The sequence below is a fragment of the Homarus americanus genome, unplaced genomic scaffold (assembly GCF_018991925.1).
Source record: "Homarus americanus isolate GMGI-L3 unplaced genomic scaffold, GMGI_Hamer_2.0 scaffold24694, whole genome shotgun sequence".
Taxonomy (NCBI): domain Eukaryota; kingdom Metazoa; phylum Arthropoda; class Malacostraca; order Decapoda; family Nephropidae; genus Homarus; species Homarus americanus.
This window is the reverse complement of record NW_024732780.1, coordinates 8,401,078-8,426,307: the sequence shown is the minus strand read 5'-3', so window position 1 is coordinate 8,426,307 and position 25,230 is coordinate 8,401,078. Positions and strand designations below refer to the sequence as shown.

Genomic DNA, 25,230 nt, shown 5'->3' with positions numbered 1-25,230 from the left:
CCAGCTTCATGAACCAACTAGGTTCCTTCCACCAGCCTTGTGGGCTGGCAGATGCATCCTTGAAGGTGCAGTTTGTGTCTGGATTCCTCTACCCAATGGTTACTAAATTGGAAAAACCGTTCCTGTTACCAACGCAACCGGTGTCGAAACACTGCGAGAGGCTGAGATTGTAAACGACGCTATTTCCGAGGAAAGACCACGAGGGGATGAGATTTCCAACTTTGACAAAAGAATACCAGAGGGTTAAACAAGTCCAGGTAACCTTTAGCCAGACAAAGTCTTGCAAGATAGGCCTTAACTGAGAGCTAATGAATTTGGACAAGCTCTACTAAAGCCTACTACTGAACACCCTGCTCACCATTACTTTTGTATGAGACTGTCTGGGAGGACTCACACTCCTCAGTTGTGCAAGTGTTCTTAGTTATCACAGCAGGTAAAACATCTGATTTATATGAAACAGACCGCACAGCCACCAGACTCGACTCAACAAGCAGTACTGTTTGTGGCTCGGCAGTAAACAATGTTCATGTGATCACTACATGTTAGGAAAGTTACTGAGACAATTCCATAATGGTGGTATAGGATCCCCAGAGACCCCTTCAATGGCTCCTGTTTTTGTGTTCTTCTGGAAGTAATTAATTGGTTAAACCCCTCAAATTCCAATTCCGAGAGAAAAGTCCATTTTGGTCAAAAATTTACAAAGGTGTAAGACTTATGTTTTTGGCCAAAAAATTGATTTTGCTGAAAATCACAGTATATGTACTCCTGAGCATGCAAATTGCAAATCTGTGATCCTCGTTTCGATTGGAGGGTAATTAGTGGCCTTAATGAGGCTTGGAGTATGTTTAGGACTTTTTCAATGCTTAGGACTTTTTCAGTGCTAATTACTAGCCAACTATGGGTTTCCCAGGTGAGATTTTGGTGTTTTTGTGTTCTTCTGGAAGTAATTAATTGGTTAAACCCCTCAAATTCTAATTCCGAGAGAAAAGTCCATCTTGGTCAAAAATTTACAAAGGTGTAAGACTTATGTTTTTGGCCAAAAAATTGATTCTGCTGAAAATCACAGTATATGTACTCCTGAGCATGCAAATTGCAAAACTGTGATCCTCGTTTCGATTGGAGGGTAATTAGTGGCCTTAATGAGGCTTGGAGTATTTTTAGGACTTTTTCATGCTAATTACTAGCCAACTATGGGTTTCCCAGGTGAGATTTTGGTGTTTGTGTTCTTCTGGAAGTAATTAATTGGTTAAACCCCTCAAATTCCAATTCCGAGAGAAAAGTCTATTTTGGTCAAAAATTTACTAAGGTAATAGACTTATGTTTTTGGCCAAAAATTTGATTTTGCTGAAAATTTCAGTATATGTACTACTGAGAATGCTGATTGCAAATCTGTGATCCTCGTTTCGATTGAGGGTAATTAGTGGCCTTAATGAGGCTTGGAGTATGTTTAGACTTTTTCAATGCTAATTACTAGCCAACTATGGGTTTCCAGGTGAGATTTTGGTGTTTTTGTGTTCTTCTGGAAGTAATTAATTGGTTAAACCCCTCAAATTCCAATTCCGAGAGAAAAGTCCATTTTGGTCAAAAATTTACAAAGGTGTAAGACTTATGTTTTTGGCCAAAAATTGATTTTGCTGAAAATCACAGTATATGTACTCCTGAGCATGCAAATTGCAAATCTGTGATCCTCGTTTCGATTGGAGGGTAATTAGTGGCCTTAATGAGGCTTGGAGTATGTTTAGGACTTTTTCAATGCTTAGGACTTTTTCAGTGCTAATTACTAGCCAACTATGGGTTTCCCAGGTGAGATTTTGGTGTTTTTGTGTTCTTCTGGAAGTAATTAATTGGTTAAACCCCTCAAATTCTAATTCCGAGAGAAAAGTCCATCTTGGTCAAAAATTTACAAAGGTGTAAGACTTATGTTTTTGGCCAAAAAATTGATTCTGCTGAAAATCACAGTATATGTACTCCTGAGCATGCAAATTGCAAAACTGTGATCCTCGTTTCGATTGGAGGGTAATTAGTGGCCTTAATGAGGCTTGGAGTATTTTTAGGACTTTTCTATGCTTAGGACTTGTAGTGGACGTCTCCCCTACAAACTGCGTAGCCGCAGCCACCAGCTGCTACCATCTTCCCTAGCAACCAAACTAGCGGCCCAAGCGGGGGGCGTCACCAGATGTCGCAGTATCCTAGCAACTGAGTCAAAAGACCGGTTACTTCTCGGGTTTTCCCTACATGACTCACGGCTGACTCACGGCTGCTGGGTATATACGCTCTGTCTCTCCATTGAGATTCATTCTGGCCTCACTTCTACAACACGCAACACCTCCTCCGCTGCTGCCTGGCGGCCCTCGCCTCTCCTCTGCCTGCCTGGCGGTCCTCGCTCCCGCCAGCGAGCATGGCGACCCACCAGCTGTCCTTCTCTGAGCTTCCTCACCAACCAGCTCTTATTCTGCTCTCGGTTCCTGAACACGCAACACCTCCTCCCAGCAAGCTCCTCGCTGTCCAGCTTTCATTCAACCAGGAGGCCAGCAACAGGCAACATCTTCTCTAACGAAGCTCCTGCACATCTACCTCCTTCAACACGCTACTCACCGAACGTCTTCTACTGAGCAGCTCCCCACCACACGGCATCTCCAGCACCAGACTGTCTATCATATAACTTATATATTATACAAGAAAACCACATTAGAGTTTCCATCCATCCTGAGTGCTAGACAACATTATACCACGAAATCCTACAGACTTTTTCAATGGTAATTACTAGCCAACTATGGGTTTCCCAGGTGAGATTTTGGTGTTTTTGTGTTCTTCTGGAAGTAATTAATTGGTTAAACCCCTCAAATTCCAATTCCGAGAGAAAAGTCTATTTTTGTCAAAAATTTACTGCCGTTTAGTTTCACTGGTATATATCTTTACTGGCGTTTGCCCTCAGTGCCGAATTTAAACATGGCAAGCCCTCCCCCCCCCCTCAAAAAAATGTCTCCCTGTTAGGCTGGTACTTAACTTAGTCGATGACTCAATGTCAGGGTTGAGTTTTATAATTTATTGTTTAAAATAGTGACACCTCTTACACTTTGCAATAATTTGATTTTATTTCCACGAAAGTATTAAAGCAACAATTTACAAATAAGGTTTATAAGGATTATTGTTCATACATTTTATACACAATTAAATGTTCATTCTCCTAACTTTGGTAATGCTAAATTTTCTGATAAATACTTTCAGTGTCCAAGGAGTTTACTGCTCATGTTCAATAGGTTCATCTTGTTCAGTTTGTTTTGGCAGATGGAGTTTGTCATGTCATTTTTTATTCCTTTCAGTTTTGAGAATGACCTTTCACCAGAACAATTTGTGCACAGCATGCAAAGATATATCATACAACGGATTCACTGTAAATTACACCCAAATGGCTTCAGTAAAGGTAAATATAAATGCTAATAGGCACGTGTGGATGTTTACGTGAGGTGTGTGTTAACAAGAGTAAAAAAAAGCCAGGCAGCAACGATGACTGCAGCATACACCTGCACACAGTCGCTGGCAACCAACACATTCCTCATCGTAACACATTACAATGACGATGAATATGTCACTAGTATCACCGTTAAATAATAAAGCTAAATAGGAACGATATTCCCTCAGTTTTAAGAGAAACAGGCATTTATATTTCTAAAGGATTCGTCAAGCTTTACTCGCCATTATTAGTATTTGGCAATGTTTAAATACTTTATCCATCAATGTGGCAATCTATTTATCATTACAATCTAGGTGGCATTGGGATGATAGCATTCCACAGTTTACTTATAAGTGTGTCATTTATCAAATATTTGTTATATAGTTTTTAAATAGTTGTTATACATTTTTATTATATACATCTCTTATACGATTCGTAGGGTGAAAACAATGGATAATTATTATTGTTTTTATGTGCTACGTGGTTATCATCATTCCTCCCTCCTCTTTCTCTTCAATTTTCTTCCCACCTGACTGAATTACTCAGAATAGGCAAACTGTACTCCAAGCTTTGTTAATAAATTTGTTAAACTAAAAAAAAACCCTTTCTCCCCATTCTTCCTTTCCGTTTTCCCTCCCTCTCATTCTCTCTCTCTCCTTTGCTTCCCTCTTCCCCTTCCCTTCTCTCTGACTTACTCTTCCTTCACCCTTTCCTCCCTCCCTTCTCTTCCTTCATCTTTCTTTTATTCCCTTCCTCGGTTACTTCTTTTCTTATTCTTCCTTACTCTCCCACAAACATATTTCTAATCTATCTATCTATCCCTTCACTCTCTATTTACCCACCAAAACTGAAATTGACAACAAGTAGACAAGTACAACTCCTAGGTACTCGACGTAGGTGATGGGCTCAGCCCTATGTTTAAAGGGACGTTGTGCGAGGAGCATTTATTAGAAAGTAATACTACAAGTGAATGATCAAATGTAAAGCAGGTGAACGAGGATATCTAATGGTAGTGGACGCCGTTGGTGGACGCCCTAAGTCACCCAGTTGGACCTCCCCTCTGATGGACACTTGACTCTAGCTGAGGTGTTATGTTGTGTTTGGCTTTTATCAACTGGACTTGTATAGTTTATTAGCTTTTGGTATAGATATACTGCAAAAAAAGGATCTGTATATATACCTCCCCCATGGTGTGTGAAACAGGTAGGGCAATTGGAAGTTCGACTGAGACTGTTTGTAACGTGGATATTGATGGATAGAGGGAGAGTTTTCCTTCTAAAGGGGTTGGTTGGTGGAGTGTAAACCTAAACAGTTATAGCCAAGTGTTGGGTTACACCAGACCCTCACACAATCCTCCCGTTGTTCTGTAGTATATCTTCATAGAAAATGACCAGTGATATATGTCTTCACAGAAAACGTCAATTTATCTTATATTCAGTTCTTACATTTATTCCACATTATATATCCAGTTATTTGGATTAGATAAGCTCTATATAGATATTTTAATCGATATGGTATAAGATAATTGAGTTATATAGTGGAGGGAGGCAATAGTAGTGGTTTAATTAGAGTACATAGCTAAGCGGAGGGGCGGGAGGGGCAGCATCTCTCCCCACCTGTCCCGGATGACAGGTAACAACATGGCGGTGTGCGTCTAACCTGCTTCAATACCTTTTCCCACATTGTTGAGGTAATTTACACTGTTTCCTCGCCCTGTCGTTATCTCGGTGTAGGTGAGAGTGGTAGCTAGAGTTGTAGTTGGTGTTAGAGCTCTTAAGTGCGTGTTTCCTGGGTTTTGAGGCCGAGAAATGAGAGACAGGTAAAGGAGGTTAACGCGTTTTTCTGGTAGTATTTTGTGTAGTTTAGGAGAAATGGTAAACAAAAATACCTTAGAGTGAGATTATCCTCGTCCACAGGCTTCATTACTCCTCGAGACCAACCATGAGGGGTATTTAGGACTCGTGTGGACCATTTACAGTGATGATGTGAGTGATGTGTAAGGAAATAAAAGTGATAAGTGGAGGAAAACAGGACGGGGAGTGAGTGTTGATCTTCTCGTTGTTGGTATGCTGACTCAAGGTTGTTCTCCTGACATTTTACTCCACAAATGGCAGTGTGAACCTCATGATCTGGCTCACACCCTCAGTATGTGTGTGGTGGTGTAGAGTGAGACATAATGTGGTGGTGGAGTGTGACTAGGATACAACAGCAGTTCAGCCATGGTCAGGGAAGAGGTTTGTTTATATTAATATTACCAAGAAAAAGAATAAATTAATGTTAAACTCTAAGATATGAATGATAGTTTGATATTAATTCAGTAAAATCATCGTAAACATTCACATTTGCGAGCCACGAATATATTTAATTTAATTTATTTTATTGGATGCAAATTCATACAGTATTTACATATATAATATAAATATAAGTAAATAATCTAAAATACCTAATCTGAAATTACAAAAAATAGGTTTGTCCTTTTTTTCTTTAATTTTCACAACGTAACAGCTTACTAGATGTTCGGGCAGGTGGTGTATCTGGTGTTAGTACAGGAATAAACCGGAGACCAGGAACCCTGGTAGTAAGGGTCACACTGGATAACACCCTTCTCACAGGACTCAGACCCTTGACATATTAGGTACACATGTTACTGCCTGTCATATAAAGAATGTTGTATGTCCTTTATTTGGGGTAACCTAACCTAACTTTTCCTAACAAAATAAATTCAAAAAAATTTATACTATGTAACTGATGTAGCTGTTTTTTTGGTGTTTTCTTACTAAACCACAGTAAACATATTGAGCATTTTCATGATAAATCTTACAGTGGAGAGTTTTCAATTGTATTCTTATTTAGTTCTACCTTGAAGGCAAGCACGGATAATGAAATAAAGAAAAATAATACCAATTTAGAAATAAATTAAGCAATACTTTCCGAATATAAAATGTTATCGCTTTCTTTTATGACCATCACTTTCCTGCTTGTTGTGGACACTGCGTCACTCACTCACTGTTACAAGTAGCTTCACTTTATCCTCCATCATTGGTTAAATAAGGTAAACTTTTGTAAATTTTTTATTTTTCTTTATTTTAGGAAAAGTTAGGTCAGGTAACCAAAGGTATGATTCGTGTGTTTTAACCCCGCGTTTAAATCACCCTCAAAAACACAAGAAAAATATATGTTTGTTATTAATTTCCGAATATGTGCTGTACAATACCAAATCTTTACCTAAACTTACAAAGAGAATGTAATAACACAAATTATGAGTAAAACTTTGTTATAGAAACTTGACACAAAGTCAGTCTGTTCTGCCATTAAAAGTCTTGCTATTGAAAAGAATGTGACTAATTGGACAAGAGAACAATGCCTTGGTGAATATAGTTGACAGACACTTGTATGATCACTCCGTGTGTTTTTTGTATGTTAGTAAATGACAAATATAGAATTATTCACATCTGTTTTATGATATTTTGTTTTTCGTAGGGACAGTTAAAAAAATCTGTTTTATTATTTTTTTTTTAGTTCAGCGGACACCACATTATTGCTAACTGAGAAAAATATAAGAAAACATAAGGAATAGGAGTTCAACCATTTTGTATCTTTCAATATAAAATTTCCCGGAGTTTTTTTTAATTGTTTAAAAATTTCTGTAGGCAGCTGATAGGTGTATTGTACAGTACTGTACTTAAAATCACATTAATATGCATGTAAGAGCATCTGACCATCACTTTTATATAAGAATTTGTGAAAGGTTATGTAAGTTGTGACTGTATAATTGTTTTTGGCAGGTGAAGAGACGCGGGGCAGAATGTTTAAGAAGAAGAGCAAGAAAGTGCAAATATCAGCACCGAGCAACTTTGAGCACCGCGTCCACACTGGCTTTGATCACCATGAACAAAAGTTTGTACTTCTCCTCTCTTATTATTTTGACCTTTTTCTCATAGTGAATGGAAGTATTGACAAAAGTTTCTCCATTTTTAACTACTCTGCACTGTATTTCTTAACAATCATTAGAATTTACAGAAAACTAGTCAGTTAGTCAGTTACTGTACATACTGTATAGATTTTTATGATTGAATTTTAGTTAGGAAGTAATGTTATCAGCTCTCAGATAAATTGTTTTAATTACATTGTAGTTTGAGTAACATGGACCACAGGCAACCACAGCTCATTTCCTCCTAATTTCAAAATATACACAAGCACAGACAATATTATAATGAACTCTGTCACACCAAAGGATTGGGACAAGTTGCTCAGTACTGTACAGTAATTATGAACTGTTAACTTAAACACTTGTGATAACTCAGGATACCCACTTTACTCACTACAAACAATAGATATTAAACTTGAAGTCTTAAGAGTCTTCTGGACTTGTTATTGTCTTGATGAAGCGTATACAGTATAGGTTAGAAAACTACTGTTAATTGGTGCACAGTTTGTATACCAGTAATTATGATAACTTTTCTACCTTACAAAGAACATGAACAGCCTCACACAATACCTGAAATATAGATCCAGACAAACTTGTTAAACACAACTTCTGGCATCGAGAGGTTCCCAGATATGTGAGTGCATCTAAGGACATGGAGTGGCTAGGCACTTTAATATAGGTTAAGAATAGCCACTGAGAGTTCTTTCACCTCTTTGACAACACCTAGGGATGAAGCTGGCTCTCATCACCATACTATGAGAAGAGTTGACTGACTGACTAACTACTACAATCAGTGACAGTGTGCTTTTAGTAGAACAGCCATCTACATACATTGTTTGTAGGCCAAAAATAAGCACCATAAGTTTGAGTTTGAGTAGATGAATGAGTTAATGCTGCAACAACCTGCAAATTGTTGTCCTCAGGTATGTTGGACTTCCACCTCAATGGCAAGGAATTGTTTCAAATGCACTGGACAAGGGCAGGCCCATGCCGCTGGTTGACCCATCCGAGATCACGCCCGTGGATATGCTCGACATGAAGGTAACACATTTGTCCTCCGTGATTTACCATTACCATCACCAACAAAATATATATTGTTATTTTGTTTTACATTTATAATTTATCTTTTTATAAACTTTATCATTAATTTCCACAACAATGTTTTTCTCCATCTGCTCGTGTAGATGCCACCGGAAACTACCAGAGGACAAGACTCTTCCAGCAGACTCAGCCGGGGATTTGCCACCCTCAACCTGGCCGACCCAAACAGAAACCCACAGGTAATATTGACGAAGAGTTATGGTAGAATGTGTGCATAGATGTGTACATTGCAAGATTTTGGATGGTCTAGTCTCCTTTCAAATGCAAACAAGAATTTAGGCTCAAACTCAGAATAGGAACTAAGAGTTTGAGGACATTATATGAAGCTGGGAAAGAACTTGAACACATACTAAGACTTAGGGCATACACTGTGGGTCAGACCATAACCCAGTCATGAGTGAAGTGAGGCTGATACAGTGTATAAGAAGTGAAAAAGTAAAATGTTGAGTAAAACTAACTTGGATATGGGGAAAGGTGAAAAAAATACAGGGTAGAATTTGTAACTGAAACCTTAATTATTTTGTTTTATTCTTGCAGACAAACACACGAGAACGAGGTGGGGGCAACAATAACAACAACAACAACGTCAACAATAATAATAATAATAGTAATGGACCTGCCAGCCTTCCCAAGACTTCCAGTGTGGCACGATCCAACTCACTGCGCTCTTCCAGTCCTCCCAGGCACCGTAGGCCTGAGCAGTGGGGCGGTTACAACCTGCCGCCAACCCTTCACGAGGGGGAAGTGCTGGATGGTCCCCCACACAACTGGCCCTCCTACCCTCAGTACCCAGGCCATCCACAGTACACAGGGCACCCGCAGCACCCAGGACCTGGTCAACACATGCCTCATCCAAATCACCCAGGCCATTACCAGGGTCATCCAGGGCACCAACAGGGCCCTCCTGGACACCCACCTCATCACCCACTCAGTCCCACACAACCTCCCAAAAGTTCTCCAGGTTATCCCCCACACTTGCGTCCCCACCAGGGTCATGGACCACAACACCCTGGTCCTCATGGACCTGTACATGGTGGGCCTCCTTATCCGGGACCTCCCCACGGTCATCCCATCAATGGAGAGGATCGGTGGGACCCCCGCGATCCGAGAGGTCCCCATCATCCGGACATGCGACGGGATGGATGGGGAACAGGGGGTAGACCAGAGATGGGAGGTATACGAACACCCTCTGGACCCTCCTCTGCAGGGTCAGCTGGAAGCAGTGGACAACATGGCCCTACACCTCCACCTCCCCATCACCAGAATCTTCACAATGGCCATCCACCACATCCACAGGTCAGTGCTCAACTTTTGCTGTGCTGGCACTAATCTCTTGGAAAGTTTTATTTATTTCTCAACATTAATTACTCATCTCCTATAACTTTATTACTGTTTGCTGATTTTTGGTGTTCTTCTGTTATACCAGCTATACAGTGACCTTTCTTAATCGAGATAGATACGCCCTAATGTCTGAGGTGTTTTCCGTAACAAACAACAATCGGATCATTTATACTCGTAAGAATTAATAAAATTAAAGGAGTTTAGTTTTTCACTAGACAAAAATCATTCAACAGAATACATGTCAAAGTTTTAACAAAAGTTCCACACATTTAAAGTTGTAAATATAGTAACTTTAAAAAGCAGTTTTGTGCTTATGAAGGGTGAAATATTCTATTCATTGATAAAGGATTTAGCTTATTTATCAGTAAGCTACTGTTTAAGGAAACAACACTAATCAAACTTTATACTGTATAAGGTCACCTCGTATGAGCCTCTAAGTCACTGTTCACAGCACAACATATATTACAGTGCTGTCATACCAAAATGCTTCCTTACTGCACACAAAGCTCTAGGAGTCTATTTGTGAAGTCATAGGCTAACATGAAGCTATGAAAGAAAACCTTTAAAGGGTTTTTGTAAAAATCTTCAGAGGAAAAAAAGTTATGATAAATAGTTGGAGAATAGGCGAGCAGTCGGCTGTCCGCCTAGCAAAGACCCGTATAGATGTCAGGCTGGCCAGTGAGTCAAAACCAGGAACTGGTAGGTTAAGTAGAACAGTGAATAAGTTCCTGTTCACACATGATAATGAAACTTTGTGAAATGTCAAAAATTCATTGCCTGACATTTAAGACTGAGTTAGGTGTGCCCCTCATGGTGCTGGCTCATCAGGTTATACCATTACTGTACAGTACTCCATTTATTGTGGCCAGAGTTTTGTTTAAGTGAGAAGTGGGATGTATTCATGTTTTTATCTTACTTATATTGTTTAATATTATGTAGTACTGCATTCCTATTTGTGGCAAACACTGGCATGGGTTGGTATATAAGGTATAAAGCTAAGTGCTACTCTTGTGGTCCTAGCTCAGTGCTCAGTGTCATTTGGTTCATCATCTGTGACTATAGTTTGGATTACATAAGATTCCAATTAGTGAGATTTTTATACAGTATGTATATTTATGTGCTTCAATATTATTTGTTATGTAGTACAGGTAGTCCTTGTGTATAATTTTTTTTATTTTTTAATTTACAAATGTGTTTCTCATTAGCCCAAGTAGCCCCCAAAATCCCAGGCAAAGGAACACATTCCCAAAATATATAGCTTCGTATTGGATAAACAAAGTTAAATATACTGTATACTTTAAGTGGGTGTGATATAGAACATGTTGTAGAGGTGCTGTTACTTTTATCCAGATGAGGGTTATATTTCCCATGGCTTAGCATACACTGATTGGTTGGCTCTTGCCACATTGCTAGGTGAGGCAGTGTTGAGTATAGTTCAGTAGAGATTGAGACCCTCCGGGGATAGAACTGTTGCCTCTGCTTGTGTAAAGTTGATTAGATATATCATTTAAGTGTTACCGGTACCTCCTTTGTAACATGAAAAGGTACCCATGTGTTAAGGGTACCACTGGGGAGAACTGCTTGTGTTACTGTGTCGACTGTTGTTAATAGTCTCTGTACTTTGTTATGTTGAAACAGTAGAAGGGAGAGGAAGATGCAAGGAATAGATATTATAGAAAGTTTGTAAAGAGATTTTAGGAAGACAGTGTAAGGAAAGGAGTAATATTGAAAATGTATAGATTCTGTATCTCTTATATTCTGTTCTTTTTTTGATACAGGGTGGACGACCCCCGGCACAGCTACCGCCCGAAGCAGGCGGTGGCCCCGGACACCACAATGGTCCACACTACCAGTCTCAGCCACACCCTGGTCAACACCCACTGTCTGGCCCTCCCCCACATCCTAATCAACATGCTCATCAACAATCTAATCAACATCCTCATCCTACAAATCAACATCCTGGTCAACATCCTCACCAGTCTCCGTCTTCACAGCGTACCCACCAGCGACGGCCTCAGCCTCTCCCGCCCTCACACCAGTCTCCTCATGGTGCCCCCCCGGGTCATCCTCCTCCTCCACATCACACTTCCCAAAGTCAGTTACATCAGCTGCATCCACAACAGCAGGAACTACAGTCACAATCTCAGCAACAACCTCAACTCCCACAACATCCATCTCAACATCCACAGCAGCAACATCAACAGCAGCAACCCCCTCCACCTCCACCACATGGAGTACAAAAGTTACCACCACCTCCCCACCAGCTTCCACCTCATTCCCAGATGTATTCAAAGGTACCTCACATATTTCAAGTCATTTTTCAGCCAAACCCTCTGAGGCTGATGTTGTATCCCTTCACTCAGTAATAATGTTATAGAACCCCAACCTGTTTGATCAAATACACATAGCAAAGCTTTTTCTGGGTGAAATTTGATTTAAGTTCATTATAAAGATGCCACTGTTCCCTTCTAGCCACCAGCACCGGCACCTGAACAAAACTCCCCATCTGGGAAAGGATCCACCACCTCTCAACAAGATCATAATGGGAACCGCTTTGACCCACAGTCTGCCGGCCACAACACCGTGCCTCAGGTGACGTTGAGAGACCGTAAAGCCAGCGGGGAGGGGAGAGAAGGGGGCAGCAGTGGGGCAAGTGCCAACAGTACCACCAACAACAATACAACTAGTTTGCCGGGGAAATCTCCTCCAGGGTTTCCTCACGGCAGCGCTTCACAGCACCACCCGGCAGCCAAGCAACACGACCAGCAGAGATTATCGCACGAACAGGTTTGCACTTTAGAGTATTTGTAGTACAACAAATATTTTGCTATCATTTTGTTTTACATTTCAACATGACATGACAGAAATATACAGTTTTACTATTATGTGTATAGAACCGTAGTGCCAACGTGTTTCTTCAACAGTTCCGAGCAGCACTGCAGATGGTGGTGAGTCCAGGTGACCCCAGATACAACCTGGACAACTTCATCAAGATTGGGGAGGGATCCACGGGCATCGTGTGCATAGCCAGTGATAGAGAGTCTGGTAGTCAGGTAGGTCTTGGCTCACTGATGTTATGTACAGCATTCAACCATTCTTCACTTTGGGATTAATTTAAAAAGTGGGTTGTAGTCCAAAGAGGCAATATTCCTTGTCCTCTCCCTTGGTGTAATAAATTAGAGTCATGGTGAAAGTAAGTGGATGAATTAGTATGGAGTCAGTTATGATTCACCAAATTACAGTAAAAAAAATATCATTAACAGTCTAATTTCAGTCAACTGTTTTTATTGTACTCCCAGGTTGCAGTAAAGAAGATGGACTTGCGGAAACAACAGCGGAGAGAACTTCTGTTTAACGAGGTGGTAATAATGCGGGATTATCACCACCCCAATATCGTCGAGATGTACGACTCATTTTTGGTAGAGGACGAGCTGTGGGTCGTTATGGAGTTCCTGGAAGGGGGAGCACTCACAGATATTGTCACCCACGCCAGGATGGACGAGGAACAGATTGCTACGGTCAGTGAAGTGTGGGTTTGGGGTGGTGGTGGCTGCCCCTTGGTTTTGTCACATCTCTCACAGTAAAGTCTCCTCCGACCTGGTGATGTTTACAAAGTCTAGTTAAGGTAGAATGCCAGTTTCTCTAACACAAATACAGTAGAGTATATCAAAGTTACTTGTGCAATACAGCTGTCCAAAAAAGTATGCTGGAAGAATAGTGTTGGTCTGCTGGCAGGGGCACCAGTGTGAAGATCTTTTGCTGAACACTACTGGGTAAAGGTTAAGTTTCCATATCTAACATGATTTGGTAAATTATTCACTGTAGCCTGAAACTGAATATTATTAGTTTATTAGAATTTGTTAGTAGATCATTCAGTCACGACCCCACTTTAGAAATGGGAAATATATTCAGGAAATAACTTTTAAGAAATTTTAGATGTAGGAAGTTGAATGAGTTTTAGTTAATTCTTGCTGAATTTACATTGTAACTACAGTACCAGTATACGGATATTGCATTTTGTTTAATTCCATTGAGTTTATTAACTGGATAATGTTTTGTTTTATACCTGCAGGTGTGTAGACAATGCCTCAAAGCTCTTGCATACCTGCACTCACAAGGAGTCATTCACCGAGACATCAAGAGTGACTCCATCTTGTTAGCAAGTGATGGCAGGGTAAGTTCTCTTCTTTTGTATGAGTCAGTCATTTTATTATACCACATGTCTTTTGAAAACTAATCAGAGTGTCTATTGGTCTGGAAAACCTGGAAAGGGCAAGAAATTTTATTTGGGGCTGGAAAGCCTGGAAAAGCCAGGGAATTTTACAAATAGACCTGGAATTTTATGTGAATTCAATTCAACTTCAAAATACTGTATAGGCATTGTTATTTTCACAGCAATCTTACCATAAATTCCAGTCAATAGTCCACTCCAATACTGAATTATTTGTCTACCTATCATATTTCATGTTAGCAATCAAATAACCAAATATTACAGGTTATACCTACTACTTCTGCAATGATTATTGTCAGAGATGAACCGTTCTTATAATTACCGTAAGTGACTTTATTTAAGTGGATTATTCCATATTAATCATGAGTCATATAGGTGGATCAGGAGTGTGACTTTTGGGTTTTGATGGATTTCCGGCTTTTTTGGAACTGCCAGGTCGAACCACGTGAATCGCACAAGTCCAAGGAGAAAAATATGGAGGGGGAGTTCAAGGTTCATCACTAGGCTTGGGATGGGTCATATTTATATCATCTTTAGATTTCCCAATATTAGTACAGTACGTATATACAGTACATATTACTGAAAACCTCTAATTTAGTTATTCTGTCGAAGTATTGTACCTGGATTTTTTCAGATTTACACCTGGAAAAGACGGGAATATTGTTTTGTCTGGCCGGTTGTCTAGGTGGGGGCCATATTGAGAAGTTTACCTTGTCTAGAGCATAACTGGTCGGGTTGTTTTTAGCTGATGGTAGTAGGTAGAGGCTCAGTGGTTCATACATAATGTTTTATATTAATGTGTCACAAATAAATTCAGTACAGGTATAACTGTTAAGGATACGCTCACTGTAATACTGGATATAATGTTTGTAAAGATATATCTACTTGAAAACATTAACCTTTATGATGAGAGTGGAAAAAAAAGTTGGAAACAAAGAATATTTACCGTCAAAGTCACAAACAAAATCACCAAATGGTAAGGCCATTCTGTATTTATTAAAACATATAAAAACATGATATAAATTTTGCAAGTTTGGTTTAATTTGATATTTGAGTATATAAAGTGTAATGTAGTTATTTCAAGAGTCATTAATTAATTCACGGCCTTATAAGACATCCCTATCTTCCAAAGAATTTTTTTGAAATATTGTTATCTGTTTTAGTACAACTCATCATTCATGTATTGAAAGTAATTTGAAGGTTTTTTTAGGGGAAAACATAGGATTTTGTGTATGAACTGGTAAATACAGTACTGTACAGAAGGTAATCTTAAGTTCTGGTAATGTAATAATATTTTACCAACCTGGATCTAAATCCACTATAGCTAAAAAGCAATATATTGGTATCAGTGATTATAGTACAGTACTGGTACATAGCAAGCAACAAAAAAGGTAAAAAACAAAACCCCAAAACAATGTAGCATAAAGGTTTTATTCATTTGACTTCAGATGCAAACTGCACTTGCCAAAGGGATAGTGGAAATGGTTCATTAACCTCTTGTATACCAGGGGTCTCTGTGCTGAATAAAATCCTCTTGTGTTAGCCAAATAAAATATTGAAATGTGGATCCTGTAAAGATAAAAAATAGTAATTGACAAAATTTTCGATGGCATAAGCTTTTTCATCTTTTATTGTGTCGCTTTTGTTACATTTTATTAATCATACCATTCATTCTAGACGATTATATATAAGTGAATTTCTTTTTCTCAGGTTAAACTGTCCGACTTTGGATTTTGCGCCCAAGTTTCTCAAGAGCTGCCCAAGCGCAAATCCCTGGTGGGCACTCCATACTGGATGGCCCCAGAAGTCATATCCAGACTTCCTTATGGGCCTGAGGTAGATATCTGGTCGCTGGGTATCATGGTGATCGAGATGGTGGATGGGGAGCCCCCATTCTTCAACGAGCCCCCATTGCAGGCCATGAGACGAATAAGGGATATGCCACCACCTAAGTTAAAGAATTCTCATAAGGTTGGTTCTTGTTTTATTGAGTGGGATCTGTTAGTGTGAGAACTTGTGTAACCCAACACATTCACAGAAACTTATCTGCGTTATGTGGTGTGCTGTTGAGTTTTATATACACTGTACTACAGTATATTGTATATAAATCCTTAAGACACCCAGTTGGTTGTGTGGGTATTGCTCACCTCCTAGAAATCTTTTAAAAAAAATTAAAAAGAATTGAAGCTACTAATTAATCACTGCAGTATACAGCAGTTAACACATAAAGAACAACAATAAACTTTGCTGGTAATTTTTCACAAAACAAGTTTATAGAATTTACTTATTTCAATGATAAATTAATAACACATACACTGAATAATAGAAAGGGAAATCTTACAAAGCCAAAATACATTACAACCTGGAATTAAGAGACACTGGCAGCAGAATAATCACACACTACTAACATTACCATATTACAAAACAACAAACATAAGGTCATCAGATGTTGTTTAGTGTAATTTTGTATTTTAATCATAACAAATAAGATTGAAAATGTTAAACAGTATAAAATAATTTGCCCCATAGTGCACATGTATGTTTGCTCTGTCCACAGTGCCAGTGTATGCCTGCTCTATAAACTGAAATGATAGTCGAGGATATTCTTATGATTGGCCATACAATACAAATGACATGTTTCAGATATCACCGCGCCTACAAGGATTCCTGGAGAAGATGCTGGTCAGAGATCCAGGCCAACGAGCAACTGCATTTGAACTCCTTCAACATCCTTTCCTACGTCAGGCTGGGCCACCGTCTCTCCTTGTCCCTCTGATGAGGTCCTTCAGACACTCCCCCTGTTAACTGTGTACTGTAGCCTTGCATTTTATATAACTGTAACATATGGTGGTTTATGTTAGTGCCTTTTGTAAACCGTGAAGGGTTATCATGTGCCTATACTTAAAGAGGTAATGTGATGTGAGCAGCCAATAAGCATACAGTATATTCAGCAGTAAATGTAATCTGGTGTGTATGGCTTATGGTCCAGTTGGCAGCTGATACATAGGTATCATTACTAATGGCATCTCTTTTTAAATGCAAGATTAATTCTTAAGCATTCCAAGGAATATCATTATGAAAGAATATTAGAACGTAAAGAAATAATAATACTCAAGGAAATTACATGATAAATTATATTTTTTAGAATTTGAAATGAAGCAATTTATACTATTGATTGTCTGTTCCACTTCATAATGAATTGAGGTTCACTATTGGCAGCTAAATGTGGTATAAATGCATTCATGAAGCTGAGATGTTACAGGCACGTGAGTAGTGTCTGGGAGAGTTATGTTGCTGAACCCCATCTATTGTTCCTAAGGGGTTGGTAATTAAAGTGTATTTATGTCTTTATATATAAATATACATATATATACATACATATACATACTTTATTATTGTGACTATTATATCACCAAAGAGGCTTTATTTTGTGTTGATTTTTGGGTCTAAACATGGCCATATTCTGATGTAAGTATGTTAGTTTAGTCTCAAGTTAGATGTGAAAGTGTTTGGCAAACTTTTTAGAGCAAATCACTGCAGTAAAAGTTAATGAAATGTCAATGTTCTGTACAAGTAACCAGAAAGAACAAAACTTAAATACTTAATTCAAGTTTTATAGACTTACAGTAGATGCTAAGAATAGAAGCATTCCAGTTTTATGAAAAGATAAGTGTTTAAAATCTATTCCCTCTATTTTTGTGTAGAGTCGACACGAGAACTTGTAAATATTATAACGTATTTGTTCATTTAATTTTAACCGACGAAATGGATCTTGCCATTCATTTTTATTTTCTCAATTTTGTACATAACACTTGTAAATGTTTATTGTTTGTTTCTCACTTTAACTAGCATTTAATATATGTACAGGTCATTCCATCACAATGTGCAGTATAATTACTACAGCATCCAGTAATTGCTCAAGGTTGCACCAGCAGGTATTAAAAAGGTCAACAAATCCTTTTTGTCCACTCTAGCGACAAGTTTAGGACTTTCTCATACATGATCACAGTTAGCCTGTCCATGTTTCCTTCATGGAGGACAGGAGGCAACTACTGTTTTTGTCCATTTTGTAAATTCATCTTAAATATCATCATGTAGAAAAAAATATGCTTCTCTAAAAGTGTTTTCAGTCGAGCAGTAAAACCTCTCTTATCAAAATGAACTGGGTAGTGATGTGAGCTGATCAACTTTCCTGGTTGTGTGTTTACTTTCTGTTCTTTATTATGTCTCGCCATCCATCCCTTTAAATCTATCCTATTAAACCGTTTCCTGAATCCCCAACACAGGAAGGTGACCTCTTAAGTTTGCATACTGTACCTCCTTCCCAACTGCAGATGTACTTACTTACTCTTTCTACTCATATTTGAGATGCCACCAAATGCGATCATAGTGTAGGTTGTATTAGTTACATTAACACAAAAATATCATAGTAAAGTATTATTGACATTGCTGTACACTTTATAATCTGTTCTTACATACAGTATCCAAAAGCAGTATTTTACTTAAGGGATTTGAAGTCCAATAATATTTTCTGTATGTCGAGTAAAACTGATTGAAGTGTTGGGTAAATATTGTGTTGGAAGAAGCTTGATATAGTTGAAGAGATAGATTATTGGTTGTACTTTGTAAATAGATTACCATTACCATTTGGTGCCATATAATGTAACCATATCTCTCATGCTCCTTGTGTAGATTTTTAATTTCCTTTCAAAGTGTCTTGTCATCCTCCCCTCTCCCCCCAGGCCAAGAGTGGACTTGTACTTATAGTAGAAGGCAGAGAAAGTGCATGTACTTCTGGGAATGCTTGAGTGTGTGCTCCCCATAATATTGTTTGTGGTGATGTCAGGTTTAAACACTACTTGTTGTCAGTCTTGATTTGTCCATTCATAAGTGGTAAAATATCGAGGTCTTGTTACATCTGTTGCTATTTAGCCTGGATAGAGATAGAAAGAAGACTGCATTTCCCTCTTCTTCCCTTAACTTTTAACTCGATATATGTGTGTGTGTGCAGCCAAAGCAAGTAGCCATAGCATTGATCATTTATAAGATTGATGCATGTGAAAGCAATTCTTACTTCAAAACCATTTTCACTTGGTTCATTACAATTTATCTTCCCCTCGTGTACACATAATGTATCACTTCATGGGCTTCATTACCAGTGAGATAGGAAGCTCTTTATCACATATTAAGCATTGTGTCGTAAAATATCATGGTGTAGAGTTAGTTATATTCAGTACCCTGTTTCCCACATTTACTGCGTGGTACGACGAGGAGTCTTGCCACACAGGTAATTTTTTTTTATTCCCCTACACCCACTCCTGTGAAAAGGTTCATGTTTTTTATAGAAGCAAAAGTAAATATTGTGTTCATTAAAAAATACTGTCATCATTAATATAGAACAATACTTATTAGTAACATCCAAGTCAAAGAATGAGTTATATGGCATCTGCTTGGATCCACTAAATTGAATCTGAACATTGCTAGATAAACAGTTTTCAACATAAAAGGAGTTGCTGTAGTGTATCTTCTTCCATCTATTCATGATAACATTTATGGACTGGTAGGAATAGTAATACAGTATTTCATGTAGGGAAAGAAGTTCAGTTGGATAAATGAGGATTTACTGTAATAACAAATAGATGAAGAAAAGACAAAGAATTACATGCATCCTATATGGAGAACATTGATCATGAGAACTTCCTACATATCTCTTGTATATAGCTAAACTAACGACTTAGGCAAAACATTTCCGTGTGGTATTAAGTTAGGGTCATAGGTGTATATTGCAGTACCTAACAGCAGTTGTATAGTAAAACTCTTACCTCCTTGTAGACCGTTGCTTTGGAACTGTTCACTTTGTAATTGTTTTAAGGACCATATCAGTCAAGAAGTGATGAACAATGTAATTATATCAGTGCTATAACAATCCCTCCAGAATAATTGATTGTGCCTTAATGGTGCCTGGGAAAATGTAACAAGATCCTGGAGAACCTGTCCCGAACAAGATGACATATTAATGGCACTGTTGAACCATTAAGTGTCATTTTAGCCACTGTGCCCAGGTGTTGAGGCGTTAGCTTGTTGCTTACACGACTCATACCTATAATAACAGCTGACAGATATTACATGAATATATTTTGTATCTAAAACTGGAGTATTATATAAGAAAATAACTGAGATAAACTTTTTGAAATTGATGGTTGTAGTGCTGGGGAATATAAGAGTAAGAATTACTTATATGTATGATAGGGTGTCTTTTATAAGTGTACTGGATAGTGAGTGCAGCTTTTGAGTAACTGTCCTGTATGTGTGTGTTTCCCGTCACATATAATTGCCTTGCCGCAGAATGTGTGTTGTACTGTATTATGTAAATCAGCCCGTCCATTTGCTGCCTTTTACACTAGATCAATTTATTATCTAAGCTCTGAAACACTTAATTATGGTGTGTTTGTCATATAAGGTCTTGCACTTAATGTTAGGTTTTAATATTGTATGCGAGATTCCATTGGCCGATGTTTGATAATTTTAGATACTTTTTATAATTTCTGGAGTGTCTGTTTTGTTGGCAGTAGTGTATAAGTGATAAAACTATATGTAGGAATCGTATTTTTCAATGTTAATTAGTGATAAATCTTGTTGAGTGCCTCATAACAATTCCACATTGTTGTAATGTTAGAAACTGTGGTCGTGTTCTGATTAATTGCTTGGGTGCTGTCTGTTCAGGTGATTATCATTGTGAACACATACACTGGTGGACTCTTCTGTACTATTAATGAAGTCATTTTAATTGTTTCTGGTGATATGTGAAACAAAGGCCAGAATCATACAATTAAAGAAATTAGTTGCTCTCACCAGTTTTTGGAAGAAATATTGGCTAATTTGGTAATATAAATTTATTTTTTAATTGACAGTCTTAGCATTGGCTAACCTCCACCAGTCCTGCTGGAAATTTGCACTTGTAACAGCATTGGGTAGTATACAGTATTTACCTGTGTGTTCTAAAGCAAGATTATTGTCATTATATAATAAGTTTCTCACAATGTAACTTTATAAAAGCTTCACCAGAATACCATCAAGCTGTAGATACATGATGGCAATCTACTTAAAGTACGTATTGTTAAAGAGCTGTTTAAGAATAGGGGAATAGCATAATGTTTACGTTTGAAGTGTGATTACTTGTTTTATGTGTATCTTTTAAATACTTTTATTGGCAACATAGTACAACATAAGTAGCATAGAACTTTTAAAAGTACAGTCAAGAGGAGAAAAGTTTTCTTTTAGATCTTATACAATACTCTGTTAAACAAAGATATTTAAATGGTGATAAATCATTAGTGGAGGAAGTTGGGGCCAGTTCTGAAGTCACTGGTGGTAATGTTTGATCATGTTCTAAAGATTTTCATTGTTTTAAGGTATATCATCAGTTATTCTTCAGTTTCCTTAACTCTTCTTGTCGTGTGGAAGTGTTTTAAGACTTATGATCATACTGTACTGTATAGGTAGGATATATTTTATTATCAATTATATACTGTACTCTTCACCTTGTGTGAGGATCTGCATATTCATTTACATATTGGCAGGACTTTTTTATAGTGTCACTGGGACAATTCCTTTTGTGAAGCCACATGAATCTGTTAAGGGTTAACTCCTCATTTAACCCCCTACACTGTCTGACTGCATTTAATACAACTCCATTCTCCTCATTCCATGATGGGTGTTCCTTTATATTCTGCAGTTCTCTTGCAGAATACTGTAATTTAGAATTCCAACTTGCAGCTCATTTATATCATGAAATTCCTCCTTTTGCATTGTGCCAAAACTGCTTTTCAGAAACCATATCAGGGAAGAAATATCTATCCAATCAGCCCATTACCTTATTTTGTCACTAACACACATTTAGGGCAACGGGCAGGTAATTGTTCAACGGCACGTACGTCAGCATTAAAATCTATTCATCTTTTACATCTTATGAAAAAATGTATGAAATTGTTTATCTTATTCTGATAGTTTAAGAATTATTTCTCGTATATGGACCATTATAAGCCATCTTCAACAATATTGAATATTTGTTGTCTTTTATAAGTTGACTGACTTGCGGTTGTGATTGGCTGTATAGGGGCTCATTATAAATGGACTGTGCATGGGGAGAGAGGAGGCTGGAGAGGCACATGGGTCTAAGTGGCCACATGTGTTTCTTCAGTATCTAGTCCATGTATCCTCAAGGATGTTTTCATATTATGGGTGACCTGAAACTTGTCCATCTTAAACCTGAAGATTATTACTAGATGTCTTTTGAGTTGTTGAGATAACTTTATTTTTGATGAACTTGGTAAAGATTATCTACAAATAAAGACTTAAGTGGGGTCTCCCTCTTGCAAGAAGGGGTCAGTTGGAGATTATTTGTCAGTACCCATATAAATATACAACACTTGGACATAATTAAACATAGTCACACAGGCTGACATAGGTGTTTGCACTAGGCTGGGATATTTGAAGTTTCTTTGTATGATTTGTCATTTTTTTTTAGTATGTGTGTATTATATCTTAAAGAAGGTGCAGTTGCTCACAGGTATAGTGTTCTGCCCCTTGGCCACCTTTCCCAACAAGTGGCCAACAATATATATTTTCGGTAATATTTGTATTTGAGATTTGTGCTAAGTGATGGGATTGATGTAATATCTGTAAAGAAGGTTCAACTAGATTCTGACAATGCCACATGTTCGGATAGGTTAGCAAGGGTTGGAACACCATATCTGTGGGCAACTGTACATGAGTATAAATGAAATTTATAAAGTTCAAACATGTGGACATTGTGCTTCACGATTCACAGTATACCAACTTAAAGCAGTAAAATCCAGGGTTTAAACTTGAAATTTGGAGTTTGTAATTTGGACCACTTTTATTGCTACGCAGGATAAATTAAGTCCAACTATGAAGTTCTTACGTGAAAAGTTTCAAACCCCCCAGCCCAATGTGTGCACACAAACATGTACACCAACTCAAAACACAGATACACAACACAGTGTAAGTTCTAGACCACTCTGACCCCAAGATTCCAAAACAATCTTCCCAAATCTGTCAAAGATTTATATTCCTGTCTTCCCATAATGCATTTTTCATCATTCAAGCTTTGGTAGACCTGATTATTGTGAATATTAATTTACACAGCTATTTGTATTTAATAAGTAAAATGTTTATTATTTTTGTGTAGATTTTAAGTTTGATAGATATATTATGTAGCCTTGTAAATACACAGAAGTAATGTACTATTTTAGAGATAGCAATAAACCTTACAATAGTCTTAACTTCATTTCAGTCTCTTTCATTAGTCAACTTGTTGGTTCTTTAACAAAAAATTGAAATTGTGTCCCTTAAACAAACAAGGCCCGGATACTCAAAACTCCACGTAAGTTATATACTCGGCGATCTTGTAACCGGCTTATAGTATTCAAACTTATGAACTGCTAACAATATTATAGCTCCCCCATACTCATAACTCTTTTGTGATGTTAGGGTATTGTAACTCAAATGTAAACACTGTAGAGTAAATATTTATGCAGGTCAGTCAGTCAATCACAGTTATGCTTTCAAAACATACTAACCAATCATAAGCTAAGGATATCGGTTGGCTTGGGGCGTGAGATTTATAAACAAGTTTTAGCAATGCTGGAAGAGGTAAAAAGTGGAAGGATGTTTTCTAAGGGAAATTAGACAACAAAACACCGGCCAAATGAAAAATAACTCTTGGGACTGTTTAAAGTGCGGTAAATTTTGTGGCTCGAGTCAGGGTTGTCAGGTTGATTTTATAGGCAAATGCTAAACAGCTCAAATGAAAAAGCCAAATACAGTAAAGCCAAACCATAACTCTATACAATAAAACCAACAATGGACTGCCTCTATCAACCACAGTTCCTTCCACTAGCTTCCTGGGTTGGCAGATGTGTCACTGCCCATGGGAAGGCAGGCGCGCCTCTACTCCTGGGAGGGCTCCTGAGGGAGCTGACGCCCCGGCAAAGGCCCCTGGGGGTGCTACTGCCACTGGGAAAACTCCTGGGGGGCACCGCCACCTTTGCAAGGGCCTCCATGGGGCGCCACCGCCCCTGTTACGGCCCCTAGGGTGCTCCATCCCTTGGGAGAGCCGACGCCCCTCATAGGGCCCCTGGTGATGCCACCGCCCCTAGGAGGAACCCTGTGGGGGTACACGACCCTGGAAGGGCTCCTGAGGGCGCCACAGCCCCTAGCAGAGCCTCTGGGAGACACCTGGGAGCACTGCAACCTCTGGGAGGGCCCCTAGGGGTGCCGCCGCCCATGTTAGGGCCACTAGAGGCGCCTCTGCATCTGGGAAGGCCCCTGATAGAGCCGACGCCCCTTTGAGGGCCCCTGGAAGCACCGCCAACCCTGAGAGGGCCCCTGTGGGTGCTATTGCCCCTGGTAGGACTCCTACAGTCTGTTGTTTTTGCACTGTTTACAACTCTGGGAGATATGACGTTACATAAGTACACTTGCCCATGACATTTCCAGTAACATCGCATTCTCAAATGAAATGGAGAATAAATATCCAACAGGAAAACATAAGTTGGGGTGTTGTGCAGACTGACTGTTCTGTTCTCCTATTGGCTGAAATTTGGTGACGTTACATTTTAGTCCACCAATCACAGTTAAGGAAGGGTTTGGTGGGCGTATGCAGTATGTACGAAACCAAGACCAAGCAAGCTACTGGGCTCCCGGGAAGGGGCGCCCCTGGTAGGGCCCCTGGGGTCGCTGCCACCGTTAAGGATGGCCCCTGGGGGGCCCATCTCGTCTGGCAGTGCCCCTGGAATCGCCGCCATCCCTAACAATTGCCTGTGGGGACGCTGCTACCCTTGGGAGGGTCTCTGGGAGTGCCTTGCTCATTGGGAGGGCCCCTAAGATGCCGCCGCCCCTGGGAGAATCTCTGGCGGCGCCGCCGCCCCTAGGAGGCCCCTGGGGGTGCTACTGGCCCTGGCCCCTGAGGGCACCACAGTTTCTGGCAGAGCCTCTGGGAGGTACCTGGGAACACTGCTATATCTGGAAGGGCCACTAGGGGCGCCACCGCCTTTGTTAGGGCCACTAGAGGTTCCTCTGCATCTGGGAGGCCCCCCTCATTGAGCCGACGCTCCTTGGAGGGCACCTGGGAGCATCGATATACCAGAGAGG

The 25,230-nt window shown here is 39.1% G+C and overlaps 1 protein-coding gene across 3 annotated transcripts; it reads left to right on the top strand.

Annotated features, from left to right (window-relative positions):
- The first annotated feature begins 5,055 nt into the window (after positions 1-5,055).
- On the top strand, positions 5,056-23,356 carry LOC121869053 (serine/threonine-protein kinase PAK mbt-like). Of its 3 annotated transcripts, none has more exons than XM_042370158.1 (12): positions 5,056-5,144; positions 7,240-7,351; positions 8,306-8,423; positions 8,567-8,662; positions 9,021-9,779; positions 11,603-12,118; positions 12,297-12,611; positions 12,749-12,877; positions 13,124-13,342; positions 13,897-13,998; positions 15,766-16,026; positions 16,699-23,356. In XM_042370158.1, exons 2-12 carry the CDS (start codon positions 7,260-7,262, stop codon positions 16,858-16,860), a joined length of 2,769 nt encoding a protein of 922 aa, XP_042226092.1. In that variant the 5' UTR covers positions 5,056-5,144; positions 7,240-7,259; the 3' UTR covers positions 16,861-23,356. The 3 variants fall into 3 exon arrangements, with proteins under 3 accessions (XP_042226092.1, XP_042226093.1, XP_042226091.1); XM_042370159.1 differs by lacking the exon at positions 5,056-5,144 and adding an exon at positions 5,238-5,688 and having other exon boundaries at positions 12,390-12,611; XM_042370157.1 differs by lacking the exon at positions 5,056-5,144 and adding an exon at positions 5,260-5,688.
- Positions 23,357-25,230: the final 1,874 nt, after the last annotated feature.

What these genes read in the sequence shown, in the direction of transcription:
- LOC121869053 (XM_042370157.1), top strand. Translation starts at nt 5,631, where the DNA reads ATGTGGTGGTGGAGTGTGACTAGGATACAACAGCAGTTCAGCCATGGT. An exon ending in ATAGAGAGTCTGGTAGTCAG is followed by an intron (nt 12,878 to 13,123) that starts GTAGGTCTTGGC and finishes TTGTACTCCCAG; the next exon opens with GTTGCAGTAAAGAAGATGGA. An exon ending in TGTTAGCAAGTGATGGCAGG is followed by an intron (nt 13,999 to 15,765) that starts GTAAGTTCTCTT and finishes TCTTTTTCTCAG; the next exon opens with GTTAAACTGTCCGACTTTGG.